Genomic DNA, 16,215 nt, shown 5'->3' with positions numbered 1-16,215 from the left:
TTTTAGAAAACTATTTTAAATGATAGATTCTATTTTGGTTTAAGGCAAAGTCTTAAATGATTAAATAATTTAAATAATTTTTTAATGAAATTTTACAAGCAAAAGAATTAATCTTCAAGATACAGAATCATGGCTTTTAGAAATGACTCTCATGATATTCTATTATTTTTAAAACTATGTGACTATTTTTAGGAATTAAAATTGCCCTGGTAGATACCTGATAGATGCCTGTCTCACAAATCATCTTTTTCTATCATTCACAAATTTTGTAAATGTTATAATTTATGGGGTTTTAAAATTTTGTTTGTTTGTGTGTGTGTTTGCTTGCTTTTTTTAGACAGGAACTTAGGACTCTCTCTGTCACCCAGGCTGGATTGCAGTGGTGTGATCTCGGCTTACTGTACTCTCCCTTGTGGATTCAAGGGATCCTCCCTCCTCAGTTTTCCAAGTAGCTCGGACTACAGGCATGCACCAACATGCCTGGCTAAGTTTTTAATTCTTTGTAGAGATGGGGTCTATATTTCTCTGGTTGGTCTTGAACTCCTGGGCTTAAGCAGTCTCCCACCTTGGCTTTCCAAAATGTGGGATTACAAGCATGAGCCAGTGTGCCTAGTGAGTTTACAGTTTTTACATTCAGTTCATTTTTATATGACTGGCACTTGCGTAGAATTATTTATATAATCAATATATTTTAGATATGTAACCCAGAAGTAAATCACTACTGAATCTGCGCTGGAGGAAATATAATTTTGAGAGAGTAAAAATTCTATTTGATAGACCGCACCAAAAGTAGGGTATCACAGGCTTGAAGAGCCTCAGTGAGTTTGGTAATAACGGGGACGAAGACTGTCCTTCCAGATCCCAGGTCTGGTAGCAGTATGGTTTTAAGTTCCATGTGTTGGAAGTCTCAGCTTCTAACATAAAGGTTTGCTTTATACAAAATGAGCCTGTTTGGAAAGATGTAAGATACCAGGTTAGAGGGAGAATTGGGGGAAGCAGACAGGAGACAGTAAGAGAAGGGTGATATTCTTCCGCTAACTTGTGGGTACTAACAAGTTTCATCAGAACGTTGCTAAGGATTCCTCAGAACAATGGACAAAGATAACTGTAAGAAGTAGAGGGCTATTAAAACGCTCACGGGTGCTGACAGGAACCCGGGGTGGGCGGTGGGTTGAGAACATGGAAGCTCTGCAGGGGGTGAGGGAACTGTGTTTGACACCAATCATGGGAAGCCTGGAGAAACTGAGGCAGGGACTGGAATGCTGCTGAGACTTGATCATTTTCAGGGCCACCAGGTAATCTAACTCAGTAATATGTCTTGGGTAAAAGGGAATTAGGAATAATTGGAACTGTGGCTGGCCAAAAATTTCATACCCTATTTATAGCCATTTGTCAGATTTAGAATGAGTGAAAGGAAGGATTCTTTTTATTATTTTTTAAAATACACACTTCATTTTTCACACCCACATCATAAGTCATCCAGAGAGAGAATTAGGCCTGTGGACCCCCCCTTTCTGTAGTACCTCATATGCAATTTTTGTAAGACTCTTGTTTTTTGTTACAAGTGAATGTTTTATAAAGAAAATGCTTTTTTTTTCATTTTCTATAAAAATACCTCCTTGTGAAAATTGTTAAGAGACCTAATTATTGTATCTTTACATAACTCTAAATTTAGTGTATGTAAAAATTCAAAACATAGACATTTGGAAATGACTTTCTCCTCTCAGTACTGAAGTTGGGAGGAGAGGAAAACAAAGTGAGAAATTCCAGTGCCTGGATATTCCCAGGCTAATTTCTAGACAAGTGAGTTTTGATAAGTTCACGTTTCAGATAAGAATTTCTTTTTTCTTCTCTTGTTGGTTTTTCCAAATGGTGAGTAAAAATGTCTCTGAAAGAGCCAGAAAAATATATGTGAATGTGGAGAATTATTGACATAAGATTTTAGTAAATTAGTATGAGGATGAGACCCTCCAATAAATATTATTTAGAGTTAATTTAATAGTCCTCTTCCCTATCATAACCCATTTAAAAATGTGGGTGTATATATGTGTCCATTTATAAAAATTTAGTGTGAAGTGCTTAGTTTTTCTTTATGTAAAACATACAAAATAAATGCAAATAATTGAAGCCATTACACAGACATTTTCCTCTTAAATTCTGTAAATAGATATTCCAATAAAGGCACTACAAACATCTTACTTTCTGTCTTAAATATAATTGAGAGTATTTACATATTAAACTTTTAAAATGAAAAATAATTGGATTTCAAATTGTCTTAAAGATTCATAATGTAATATTCTTCACCCTAAATCACCCAGATTATTTCTAAACTAATTTTTTTACTTTGCCTTCATAAATACAGACTTTGATTAATATAATTTAGCAATTGATCAATCTGAGATATTTTTACCTTCCCACATTACAGTACACCAGGGAATAAAAACTGACTTTGGTGCTCAAATGTACCAAACACAGTTTCTGTGGTCAAGCTCCTCTCCTTTTCTAAATTTGCTTAGAGGATCTCATAGGACCTAACTCCTCTGACAAGGGGACCATTTTAGCACCAACACTACAAAAGCTTCTGTGTTCATAGGGAAATATCCTCCCCTGAATTAAATTTAACTGCTTTAGTACTCCCATTTAGCCACCTGATAAATCCACTTGAGCTATCTTTTGGGGAGAGAGAGGTACATGGGAACAATAACACTTCCTTTTTGAACAGTTTAATAAAGCTTTGTGAGATTTCAAGATGAAAGATAATGTGTAATGCTGATAGTGCCCTCCAAAGCTCTGCATTCATGGATCCAATTACGTTTTTTTTGTCATGGTAAAAGCCACAGTGGATATATTAAATGAGAGTGTGGCTTAAGAATGAAGGCCCAGAAGTCTGGAGATCTGGTTTCTAAGGTTGACTTAACTTCTGCTTTCTTATCTCACTATAAGTATGCAGCTTAACGTCTTTACCTCAGTGTCTCCTTCCATAAAGTGCCCAGCAAATAGCCGAGAAATTCTTTTAAAATGACAGTGCAAATTGCCATTTAGAATCACCTTGGAATGTCTAGAAAAAAACGAGGTGAGTGTTCGAAAAGGGAAATACAATCTTCTGCTTAATTTCAGATTTATCATAAAGTTCATCTTTTACTTTTTAAAAGTCATGAGATTTCCAGAAGAGGAGTGACATTTTCAAAGCTGTAAGGACACTTGCGAAAAACACTCCTTCAACTATTCTTTATTTCTCACCAAAATTTTGACTCTGGCTTTTCTCCAACTTCCTCTCTTTCCCAATTCCCAATGCAACTTGAAAAGAGTAATTACAGTGTTAACTTTTTCCATGCTGGAGTATTTCCTTGCAGCTTATTTGTTTCATATAATTTATAAATGTATGCATGTCAGATTTTGTTTCAGATATATGTGATTTCTGGCTTTAGTCAGTCAATCCCCAAACCCTTAAATGGATTCATTTAGCTGTGAAATAATTGATTATGAATTTGTAGTATTATCTAATTTCATTTTTAAATTCAAGTTGATAGAACATTGCCATTTATTGATTATTCTATTTCCCTTCACCTTGAGATAATCTTGAAGAAGCAGAATAGTACCATTAGTAAAACAACATCCATGTACAAATGACTATGCTTTTAAAATACACACACACACACCACACACACACCACACGCACACACCACACACACACACACACACACACACACGCATACACACAGCTTCTAGTAATAAGCCATGTTTTGAGTAAAATCTTTTGAAAGATGTTTAGCAAACCAAAACAATTTCTGTCTTCCTGTGCGATGCCTGCAGTTATATGGTTTAGATATTTATTGAAGGACTAGTGGAACATCATAGCCCAATTGGGATTATTCTCAACATATCAAAGATTCATTCAGTATAACAAATAATTTCATTACTTATAATAAACAAAGTTACAGAAAATTTTATAATCCAATAAATAGGATGTCATAGAAATATTCAACACAGATAAATACAATATATACATAGTTTAAATTAGACCATCTGTTGTAGAATTGCACAGTATAACTTGAACTCTCTGGCCAGGTAAGTTTCTAACATGAAACTTCACATGATCATACCTACAGTGTATTCTTGACTAATTCCTTGTTCCAAAGGAAAGTTTGATAAGGAAGTTGAATAATTTAGCTTTCTTATAGAGATAGTAGAACTCATTTAAGTAGCTTTCCTGTAGTACAAAGATTAGGCAGCTCTGATTGGAGCTCTAGATTGAAAATGAGTAGAAATAACCTCTTACAGAACACATCTAAATTTAACTTTGCTTCACACCAATAAACTATAGCCTCTACTACTTTATAGACAGATTAAAGCTCATCAGTATGACTAAAAATCACTGTGGAATCACTCTGTAATAGTTCTGTTGCTGTGCCTATAAATATAATTTCACTGAGTGACTTTCATTTTCTAGCTGCTTGGCTATACTTTTTTGTGTGGCAAACTAAAGGGCTTTAGGAATACGGTAAATGACAGATTAAAATAGTCTCAGATAAAACATGAAAGTCAAAATTAAATTATGTGGTTAAAAAATTGATTATTTTCAGAACAATTAAAAAATTATCATTTTGCAATTGATTTTAACTTAATGTTTATACTATTCTAAAAAGCTAAAATATTGAATTTCACTTATACTCATAAAGCCTAAAATATAGAAAATAAAAACATTAGGGGAAAAAATACGATTACCTAAGTGAATACATAAATAAATAATTATCATAAGAGGCAAAAGAAAGGCAGACAGCATCAGATATTGTAGTCTGGTAGAGCTTGAGTACTAGGTGGTCAAACAGTGGAAAATAATCTGGGAAACAGTTTTAAGTGTTTTATATTTAAAACACCTACACACACTCAGGTAGGCTGTGTGAAATTTACATGTTATTGTTGAGTATGGGCAGGCTTATTTTTCACATATTTCTCTCTTAATAGCCTGTAGTTTTAAAGAGAGACACAGAATTATCACCCAAGATGCTTGAAAACGATGGGTATTTTGAGGGCAATCCAGATTTACTGATGATATGGGGCCTGGAAATCTGAAAATTTAACAAACTTTCCTAGTAATGTTTATAAAAAACAAAATTCAAGAAAATCTACCAAATGAGAAAATACAAAGAATCCAGTAGATACTTTTTTTAAAAAAAACTTCTAAAATGGTTACTCTGTTATAGAAAAATAAAGGATTTTTGAGCTAGAAAAAAGTTCAACATGAAGTATAATTTAATATTTAAAAAATCCAGAGAAGTTGCTTTCATACATTTTAGGATTAGCATTTAGCTTTCTCATGGTTAAAAGTTAAAAAGGAAGAAGATATATGCTTCTTCATTATCCGAGGACATAATTATTTCTGTAAATGCCTTTGTGTCACTTACAAACAGGTGTTCTCACGCCCTCTCTTCCATCCTTCTTTCCTTGCTATCTTCTTTCTTCCTTCTTCTCTCTGCTTTGCTGCAGCAGTATTTAAATGGATACATAACACATATTAACTCTATCACATCTTTTAACATACATGTTGGTTTAACAATTGTATAGGAATTGCAGGAATTGTCCATTTTACTAAATTTTTAACCATAATTTTTCAGAGGTTTATGGTTAAAACAAAATTCCCTCAGTCTCACATGTCATCTGTGACTTGAAATATACACATCTGTTTTTTTTTTTTTTTTCTTTTTGAGATGGAGTTTCGCTCTTGTTACCCAGGCTGGAGTGCAATGGCGCGATCTCGGCTCACCACAACCTCCACCTCCTGGGTTCAGGCAATTCTCCTGCCTCAGCCTCCTGAGTAACTGGGATTACAGGCACGCGCCACCATGCCCAGCTGACATCTGTGTTTTGAGATTAAGCCGAAATGAAGGATGGCTTCTCTCTCCGGATCGGACTATACTTTGAGTCATTTAATTACAGTAAGACAAAAATATCAAGATGGCAAGAGAAGATTAACTGTGATGCCTCATTCTTTATTCCCCATGAAATGGATTGCCCATACCATAGTTACATAACACATGCATCGCCTTTCTAAAGCCCCAAACCTCACGATTAAACGGTCCATTTGTCCCTTCCCTGTGCGAGTATTGGAAAGTTTCCTCTTATCTATCAAAGGGACTTTCCTTCTGTGCTGACCACAAGGCAATTTTTCAAGGGCATGTTAAGTTATATTAGTATTTTATGAGCTCTTAGATAAGGTTAAATTTTCCTTAGATTTTGATGTGGAAAGAGAATGGAGTGTGATAGTGAATGCAGGGAGAAGTTGTGAAAGACTGTGAAATGAGCTGTAAAGATTACTAAATCACCTGTCGAGCAGAGTCTTCCAAGATTTCTCTGCCTTTCATCATCTTTGAGCTATTTTACTACTTTGTAAAATTTTAAAAATATGACATAAATGCAATTGACTTTCTTCCAGAAAAATGCAGTTATTGTGTCCAGTGAAAATGCTATTGATTATTTCTCTGTGAATAGACCATTTTCACATACTTATGATTTTAAATATACCTTTGAATGGGTTCTAATGTCTTATTGTTTCTATTATTAATCTAGTAAAATCTTTGATTTTTGTTTATGATATAGTTGGATGCGCTTACGATGAAATGTTTTTGAATGTCTTATCAAGCAATAAAACCCCCCTTCTAGACAAATAGCGCTCCCTTTCTTATTTTCAAGTAAGTGACAAAACTTATTGAAATACTGAGCCCATTGATTTATTTTACATATGAAAGCATGAACATTTCCTAGAAGTCCTCTTGGTATCAACTAGGTAAATTACCTATCAAATCTGTGCTAATATGTTATTTGTCCTAGAACTGGTTCTTAGTCCAAATTCTATACCATTTATTCCATTCCTATATCCTTCATTTCATCAATATAAAGTGCACTTGCCACACATTTGGTTTGATGAATGTTATTCTCTGTATAATCGCCTTAACTCAATTATCAAACAGTATTTTAAAATTAGAATGGCTGGGTGCAGTGACCCACACCTATAATCCCAGTATTTTGGGAGATCAAGGTGGGCGGATCACCTGAGGTCAGGAGTTGGAAACCAGCCTGGCCAGCATGGTGAAACCCCATCGCTACTAAAAATACAAAAAAAATTAGCCAGATGTGGTGTTATGTCTCTGTAGTCTCAGCTACTTGGGAGGCTGAGGCAGGAGAATCGCCTGAACCTGGGAGAAAGAGGTTGCAGTGAGCCCAGATCGCACCACTGCACTCCAGCCTGGGCAATAGAGCGAGACTCTGTCTCTAAATAATTTAAAATGAATAAATAAATAAATAAATATAGAATATTTTGGTCAAGTGTACATTGATGAGCTGTTTTATTTATATATGTAGAATTTCTAAAATAATTTTGCTTTTACCAGCCTAGCTTCTGTAATCTATAAATATGTAATAAATAGTAGATACTATTAATTAATGTGCTGTTTGGTATTTTGTTAGTTGACTTAAAAATGAGAGTGATAAAAAGGGATGATATCAAAGGCATTTTAAAATTGTTAGCCATTGGGGTTAAAAAAAAAAAAAAAAAGGGAAACCTAGACAAGTTGCCAGCATGGCTACACAGAGAAATTTCAATTTTCCCAAAACTGGAAAATCCTAGCATTTTACATGAGGACAGTATGCTTAACATATAACAAACATACCTGCTGTATATTAGAAATTATGTTTGTTAATCCTTAAGCAATTATTTTTAATCTTGATAGTTTTATTCTGATTTGAAATATAACAAGAATATAACTCTAGTCTCTTCTTGCAAAAAATTAATTCCAAATTAGCAAGATGATTCCAGTAAAGAAACATGACAAGCCTGTTGACAAAAAATAAAAATTAAAATTAAAAAATAGATCAAATTATGGTTAGGAAGATTAACCAAGTAAAAATCCAGTAGCTGGAATTTATTGTAAAAGCCAGTAAGAAATCATTCAGGAAATAAAAAAGTAAAAATAGCCCTCAATATGGAATAAAAAAAAAAGACATAGAGGGATTTTCTTTGCATTCAATAGAGACTGAGAAAACACAACTGTCAGAAGATTAAATACTGCTTGGGAATGTTTAGAAATGTGATGAAAGTCAATTAGACAATTGCTAGAAAAATATTCTTCAGTTGGTTGACCTGCACATCACAAAAATCAGCTTGATACTCCACTTTTTTCCTTCTTAACAAATTTAGGTCTTTTATTAGTGCTATGACAGAAAGAAGGAATGCTACCAAAAAGACCATTTGAATCTACTTTAATTATTTCTGAATAGGGAAACCATAACTGGACAGTAATTTATAACCTTGAGTTTGTAAAATCTGTAAACTCTCACAATGATGTGAAGGCAGAGAAAGTATGAGACTCAGTCCCCTCAGTCCCCTATAATAAGCTCATTCCATCATAAAATATATATTCCCTTCCTCTATGTGTCAGAAATGTTTAAAGTTTTCACCATTGGTACATTATTTGTGGCCCTTACATATTTGTGGATTCAATGAATACTTGAAAGAAATAAAATAGGACTGGACAATTTGAATTTCTTTTACACTCGTTGTCACTATTAGAAAATAAGGCCCTAATAAAATATGACAGAGCAGAATTAGTTTTTATACAGGAAAAATTTGTAAGTTGAAGAGGAGAAACTGCAGCCAGGAAATAAAGGTACACACCTAGATGGTTAAGAAAGAGTGGATGTTAATAAGAGAACATAAGGAAATTTCTGCCCTCCAGCTACTTCGAATTTAGTGTTCTGCCTAGCACTAATGTGATTGAACCCTATGGTACAGCAGTTAACTTTCTAAATGAGATGATAACTCTCTCCTACCTGTAGCAATTATAGACGCCTTGCTTACTTCTGCATATATATATATATATATATATATACACATATATATATACACACATATATATACATATATATACACACATATATATACGTATATATATATATATATATATTTATATATGCTGAAACATACTGATATCTGCTGCCTCCTTAATTTTACACTAATTTTTCAAGTAAGGGTTGATTTGATTAAAAAAATATGCACTTGGAAAAATTATTCCTCTATTCCCACATTTCTTGTTCATGTATATTTACTGCTCTCAGGACTATCACGCAAATAGATATGTGCTCCAAGATCTCTCTCCATTTCATGCCTGGCTTCTCTGTTTATCCACAATTATTTTGATAATATTTTACTGTGATTCCACAAATCTCTGAAGGGAATAGTGTTCCAAGTCATGGCCATCATTAGAAGACAATAAGCTTGTTTTCATTCCAACATCCTTAGCTTTGTTGAAGCCTAAGTGGAAGAAATTAACATACTGCATGCCTTTCAGTGAAAATTGTTTCTAATTATTTTGCTTCTCAAATTATTCCACCAGGGATTGATTAGACTTTCAAAATTTATTTCATATCTGTCACTCTCAGCTAACATTTGTAATTTTTTATTGTTGTTAAGGAGAATCCATTAATTGAAATACAATTATCCTATTTAATAAAAGTAAATAAAATTACTTGGGTACCCAGCATATTCAAGTAATCATCAATCTTGGTCAGAAATGGAAAGTAAGATGAGCATCGAAACTTGGCTCTCAAAGATTGACCATCTGCACCTTTGAGGCAAAATAAAATTCAATTTAGAGAAACCTTATGAAAATCAATGTGTTAATTATGCTATCAAGGGCTGTGGTAGGCAGAATTTTCTTTCTAGTCTTCAAAGATGTCCAGTTCTTAGTCCTGAAAATCTGTGGATATGTGATCTTATGTAACAAAAGGACTTCATAGATGTGATTGATGTTAAGGACCTGGAGGTGGAGAGTCACCAAGGTTATCCTGGTGGGTCCGAGGTAATCACAGTCATTTTTATAATCAACAAACATCTCCCAGCTGTGCTCAGAGAGGCTATGCTGGAAGAAGAGTGGTCAGAGAGGCAACATTGCCGGCTCTAAAGACAGAGGACAGGCCATGAACCAAGATATGCAGGTGGCCTCTAGAAGCTGGGACAGGGAAGAGAATGGACTCTGTCCTGGAGCCTCCAGAAGACATGCAGCCCTGCGCATTCCTTGCTTTTAGCCAGGTAAGGTGTCTGTCCATCAGGTGAGACCTACGAAATAATGAATGTGTGTGTTTTTTCACCACTAAATTTGTGCTAATTTGTTATGGTAGTGATAGAAAACTAAGACAAGGCTTGGCTATATCATGGCATGTCAGATTTTAAATTATCTGCTGTAGTTTATAAAATCTCTGAGAAGGAGCTGCAATTTGTCTTTTTAAAAAATTTCCCTCTAGGGAATTGAACATTAATGGGCTGGGTGCGGTGGCTGACGCCTAGCACTTTGGGACACTGAGGCACTACTGCACTCCAGCCTGGGCAACAAAGTGAGATTCTGTCTCAAAAGAAAAAAAAAAAAAGAAGTAAACATTAACAGATTATTAAGTAAGAAGCTGTGTGAGACCTGGCTTGAGTTTGTGCCTACAGACATTTAAAAGTTGGTATATTTTTCAGGTTTCCACTTGAAAGCAAAACCATTGCCTTAAATTCCAACTTTACAAAAATAGATCATGGGATTGAGGAAAATAATTTACTTGTTTGCTTTATAAAAAGAGACCCCTAACTCTATATAAATTTTGAAAACCCTTCTATAAGTTTCACAAGGTTACATTATTTGAACTATAGGTGTGAATGGTTATCAACACTCCAGAAACCAAAAGGTACATTTTAATTGGAAAAATTGCATTCCTATATCTTACAAATTAATTGAAGTTTGTCTACTCCTGAAAATATGTCAGAAATATTATGTAGCTTTGCCACAGTTTTATCTCACCTCTAGAATTTAAATTCATATAAAGATGAGTAACATAGCAATGGAGTTTAGAGAGTTTTCAGATTTGCTCAGAGACTCTTCTTTTGAAAACCTATGAAATAGGCTTTACCCAATGTGTATCTGGATCCAAAAACTAAAGAAAGTTCATGTTCAGATTCCTTTATACCCTGCATAAAAGAGAAAGAATAATTAACATCAATGGAGCACATAAGATGTATCTGGTTTAGCACTTGTCACATATTTTTTAATCTCAACAATTCAGCCAGATCAGTATTAATTTTTTTTATTTGTATAGATGAGGAAATTGCAGTTTACATTTTGTTATAACTGGCGTGGTCATACAGTTGGTAAATGGCTGACAGGAGAGTTCACTCCAGGTTTTACTGGCTCTCAAACTTTTGCTTTTTAAAAATCTTCAACTCAGCGCCTCTCCCTTTTAACTGTAAAATAAGCACAAATTAATCCCAATTCTACACAGTGCTGAACAAATTCCTTCAGGCAAACCATTAGCACAGGCAGATGGAGCGAGGGGAGTGGTTTATAACAATGGAAAGGTGTCTGCCTTCTGTGGGTTAAAGATAAAAACTCTCTGATTCTCCTCCCAGGGAGAGGTGAGGGCCTATGTCTCCTCCTCATGAACATGAGTGATCCTTGGATGGATTCTCCTTGACTGACAGAATATGGCAGAAGTAAGGCTGAACTATGTACTGGACGCAGGCTTCCAACTCTGACAGATTCTACGTCCTGTTTCTAGGAACATTCACTGTGGGAGCTCTGTGCTGCCATGCAAATGTCTGATTGCACGGAGGCTGCCATGCTATAAGAAACCCCAAGCTACCTAGCTGGAGAGGCTGGAGAGAATCAGCACGCATCAGCGTTTCCAGCCTTTTGGGTCTTCCCAGCTAAATCACAGATATTGTGAAGCAGAGATGAGACCTCCTGCCATGCCGTTTCCAAATCCTGGACCAACAGGATCATCAAGTACATTAGTACGTTTTTTCTTTAAGTCACTAATTTGGGGTGTAGTTCTAATGCAGCTAAAGATAATTAGAATACAGCCCCATGCAGGAGTTGGTAAACTTGCTCACTGTTATGTGTACATGCAGTGACTACTCACACACACAGTACTCGCACAACTCTACTTTCTGGTTTTCCATCCAGCAAATTTTAAGAAATGAAAATGTTATTCAGGGGAAACTAACTCAAGATCAATACTGTTGTAGCTAAACTCTTTGTAAATGATAAAATATTAAATGATTGCTAGGCATTTTCATTTAAAGAAGTTTGCTTCCTCTGTTAAAGTTTGGTTCTTTTGTGGATATGCTGCATATAGACATTGTAGACTGGAGTGATATATCTTGTTCAGGTTTCTATGTTTTCAAAATGATAACTCGACACACCCACCAATGCCAATTTTTAGAATATAAATCTGTGTGAACTAAGGAAAATTCAGGAATGATTGAACCTACATGTTTGGCCAGAAGAGACTGGATGATGTAAATCCATAGCTTTCACAACATCAAGTTTACAACGCCCAAGTAAGCCATTGCAGACATATCTAGGGAATTTCTCTGCAGGGTACAAGTCTGATCTGCCCCAATGGCAACACTCTTACTAAGTGCGTTCCTAGGCATTCATTGGCAGCTGGCTCCAGGCCACAGTAAAAAGCCCTGATGACTCTCTGAGAAGACCCACCTTCCACTCACATTCATGGAGATATGAGGATGACTTAGAGTCTTCAGGACTCAGATGGACTCCTTCAGTTGATGTGGGGTAAGCTCAGCTCGTCTCTAGAGAATTCTCACAGTGGAGCTCAAGCACAACTGTGCAGATGGCATGGGACAGCCAGAGTCTGACACCCAAGGAGAGCACTGTCAGTGGACAGACTCTCCACTAAGCGAGGTAGACAAGGGGGAAAGCCAGGTATCCACATGAAGCGTGCCTTACTCACGGAGACCAAGATTTTGCTCTACACTTCACAAAACATGGAGGTCATTAATGGAATTTTTCACAGGACATGACTGTCATACCCATTATAGGGACCCTGGCTAATTTTTCACTTATGATACCATGATAAGATAATTTTGAATATAAGAAGGATAACTCTAGAACTGCACTGTCCAATATGGTAATCCCTAGCAACCTAAGCCTATTTAAATTAATTAAAATTAAAACTTTAGTTCCTCAGTGTCACCAGCCATTATCAAGTACTGAATAACCACACATACTTGGCTACCATGTTGGACAGCACAGACATAGACCATTTCCATTACTGCATAAAGACCTATTTGACAGTCCATCTCTGCAACCAAACCAGGTTCCTTGGGGACCTAAAAAACTGAGGTGCTAAATCTCAGAGCAGTACTCTACTCAATGCTTAGTTAAAAGACTTGCTAATCTGTATAGTTGATCTAGAGGACTTTAAAAACAGCTAGTTCAGAGAAACAATGTTGCTGGACCTTGAAACTGTGTGTCAGGAACTTGGTGTTGTAGTGGTGACTTCTCATTTGTCTACCATGTTCACGCTTTTCCTAGGATTCATTTATCCATTCAGAACATATTTCAGAAGACCCTCTGCTTCACCAGGTGTTGTTGCAGGTACTGAGACACTGTGGTGAACAAATCAAATAAAGTCTCTGTTCTCATGGATCTCACATTCCGTGTGCTGATGCAGACAGTAAAAATTCAAACACAGAAGGGAATTTCACACAGTAGTAAGTTTTATGAATATTTCAAAAGGGGTGTGGAGTGGGAGAGGTTGATGTTTAGGTGTTTACTTGAGAATGAGCTATTCATACAAAGAATCATTCATTTGTTCCACAAATATTTATTTAGCACCTGTTATTACAGGGCTGTTTTATTAGGTTGCCCCTGCAGTGTTTTATTAGCACAATTAAAACACAACAACATTTGTTAGAAATTCAAAGGCCCATGTCCACTCCTTGCATGATGAATCAGGGTCTCAAGGTTATGGTCCAGAGGCTGATGTATTTAAAAATCACTGAAGTAATTTTAAGGTGTAACTGGAACAGAGAGGACACCTGAATTCATCCCAAACTCAACACACTAGACAAGGAGAAATAATTAAAATGAAGTAAATATTACGATCGAGGTTGTTTTGGCTTCAAAATGAATGACAGTTTGGAGGGGAAAGAAAGCAAATTATAAAAGACAATTAGGAAACTCTTAAATGTATTTAGATAATAGTTACAGAAGGACAAAAATGAGTAGAATCTGTGATGATAGAAAGAATAAAAATAAACAAAAGGACTTAAAACATATGGAAAAGAAAGAAGTCAACAATAACCCAGGCATTTTAATCTCATGTCTAAGAGAACAATGATGCTATTTAGTCAGGTATCCAAACCAAAAATATTAGGAGAAATAGGTTGGATTCATTTGTGATGTTGTAAATTTAGAATTACTTTTTAATTGTGGATGCATGCTTTTCCTTTTTCTGAAGTTCTGAGACATACAAAATTAATAAAGAAAAACAGGATTTTAATGCCAGAAAGTAAGATAGGAACAATTCTTCATACCCAATATAATTTTAGCCTCCCACATAATCCAAAATATATGTGCTGCAAAATTGTGGGGGTTTCGAAATTAGATCCAACTTCTGATTACAGTTAAAGATAAAAAGAAAACAAGGCTTTGTCTTTTTTTAGGATCATTTTTGGAACTTGCAACGTAAAAAGTACTCTTTGAAAAAATATAACTCAACATCAAAGTCCAATAAAACAGTAAACTGGACTAACTATATTCATATATTAGCTTGACCTAAGTCTGGGAATTGAGCCAGACTTTTCACCAATTATACTATCATTATTTACAGAAAAAGGAAATGTTAACTAACATTATTAAATAAAAACACATATACACATGCATAACAGGAAACAAAATAAATGTTAATGTTAATGAATGTTGAAGATGTGTATATATATATATATATATACACACACACACAAAACAGATAAAATATTCTCTTGAACATGATTAGAAATAGTAGCTATGCCAGGGGAAAATTTATGCATTCCCCTTGGCTGTGGACTACACATTTACTGTCTTACACAAATATGAAAAAAAATGCCATTTCCACAGTTGCCTAAAACAAAATTGAAATTATACATTTGTGTTTAAAGTTTGTTTTTTTTTTCTTACTGTACCTTTTCTTAATGAATGGTAGATAATGAAATTCAGGTGTTTGCAAAAACAAATGTAGTTTAAACTGTACCTTAGTCTTCCATGTAATACAAATACATTTTATATATTTATGGAAACATTTGTATGTATTCAGAAAGCTGATATTTTGTATTCAAGATTGACTCTGTTTTAAGTCTATTTCATTTGCAACACTCAATTTGACTAAAGGCAGATACGTAGGTCTTCACTTTTTGATTCATTATTAAGGCAAATTATAACTTCTGCTTAAGATAGTTTTCCTAATCAGAGTAGACATTTAGGCCACCTATCTAGACAAACATCCTGCTTTCAATCTGAAATATTTGATCTCTCTTTACCCATTCTAGGGTTGCGTGCATTTCAAAGGTGATCGTCTTGGTGTGGGGTCCCAATTTTCTCAGGGACTTAGCAGCACAGTCATTTGGCTGACATGTTGATGAGTTGAGACAAGAAGAAGGTGATGATGATGAGAGAGAGTCACGGGGAAATTCTGCCCGAGGAAGAACTAATCTGAGGCTGGAGAGATGTGCTGCCCCCACCCCTCTTTCTCAAATGATATTTATTCTTGAAAGACAGCGTGAAGTGTCTGAAATTGCAGAAGCAAAGTGGTTGCTGTAGAAATATATACCATGACATGCTTAAACTTGTTTCTTATAGGTTAAAGAAAGAAAAATGTGCATCTTGAAGAAAATTCCAAACCTTCATTGTGAGCAGTAATCCAATATTTCAATTTAGAAATTCAGAGGGTTTTAAATAAGAAGCAATTATTCCAGGGAAAAAGCAAACATAAATGCCAGCAGTCAAAAATCTTATGAAAAGATATGATTAAAATTGAGATTTAAATATATATATATATATATATACATATATATATATATATATATATATATATNATATTTACCTGAAGTTTTTGACTAAAGTCCATAGACATTTTCCCTCAAGAAGAGAATAAAAAAATTAACTGTTAAAGCATAAGAAATATTACAAAAAAGGTAATAATTCAGAAATTATTAGTATTTTGTTACAGACACCAAAGCCAAGCAGAATATTTTTCAGTGATTGGAAGCTAGTTTAAGTGAGAAGAAAACCATTATTATTACTATCACTATTCATTATTTTTATTTTTACTTTTGGCAGCGTTATTTGACAATCAGCTAACACATGGTAATAGACTTGATCTTTTATTTATTATAAAGGTTTT

The 16,215-nt window shown here is 34.8% G+C and overlaps 1 protein-coding gene across 1 annotated transcript; it reads right to left on the bottom strand.

Annotated features, from left to right (window-relative positions):
- Nucleotides 1-1,134: 1,134 nt before the first annotated feature.
- Nucleotides 1,135-15,945, bottom strand: DAOA (D-amino acid oxidase activator). Its single transcript, XM_037729362.1, is given in 6 exon segments — nucleotides 1,135-1,188; nucleotides 2,965-3,058; nucleotides 5,352-5,483; nucleotides 10,873-10,909; nucleotides 10,912-10,999; nucleotides 15,916-15,945. Coding segments are annotated over 6 exon segments (435 nt in total).
- Nucleotides 15,946-16,215: the final 270 nt, after the last annotated feature.

This window comes from Cebus imitator, unplaced genomic scaffold (assembly GCF_001604975.1).
Source record: "Cebus imitator isolate Cc_AM_T3 unplaced genomic scaffold, Cebus_imitator-1.0 Scaffold14, whole genome shotgun sequence".
NCBI lineage: Eukaryota > Metazoa > Chordata > Mammalia > Primates > Cebidae > Cebus > Cebus imitator.
This window is presented reverse-complemented; position numbering and strand designations above follow the sequence as displayed.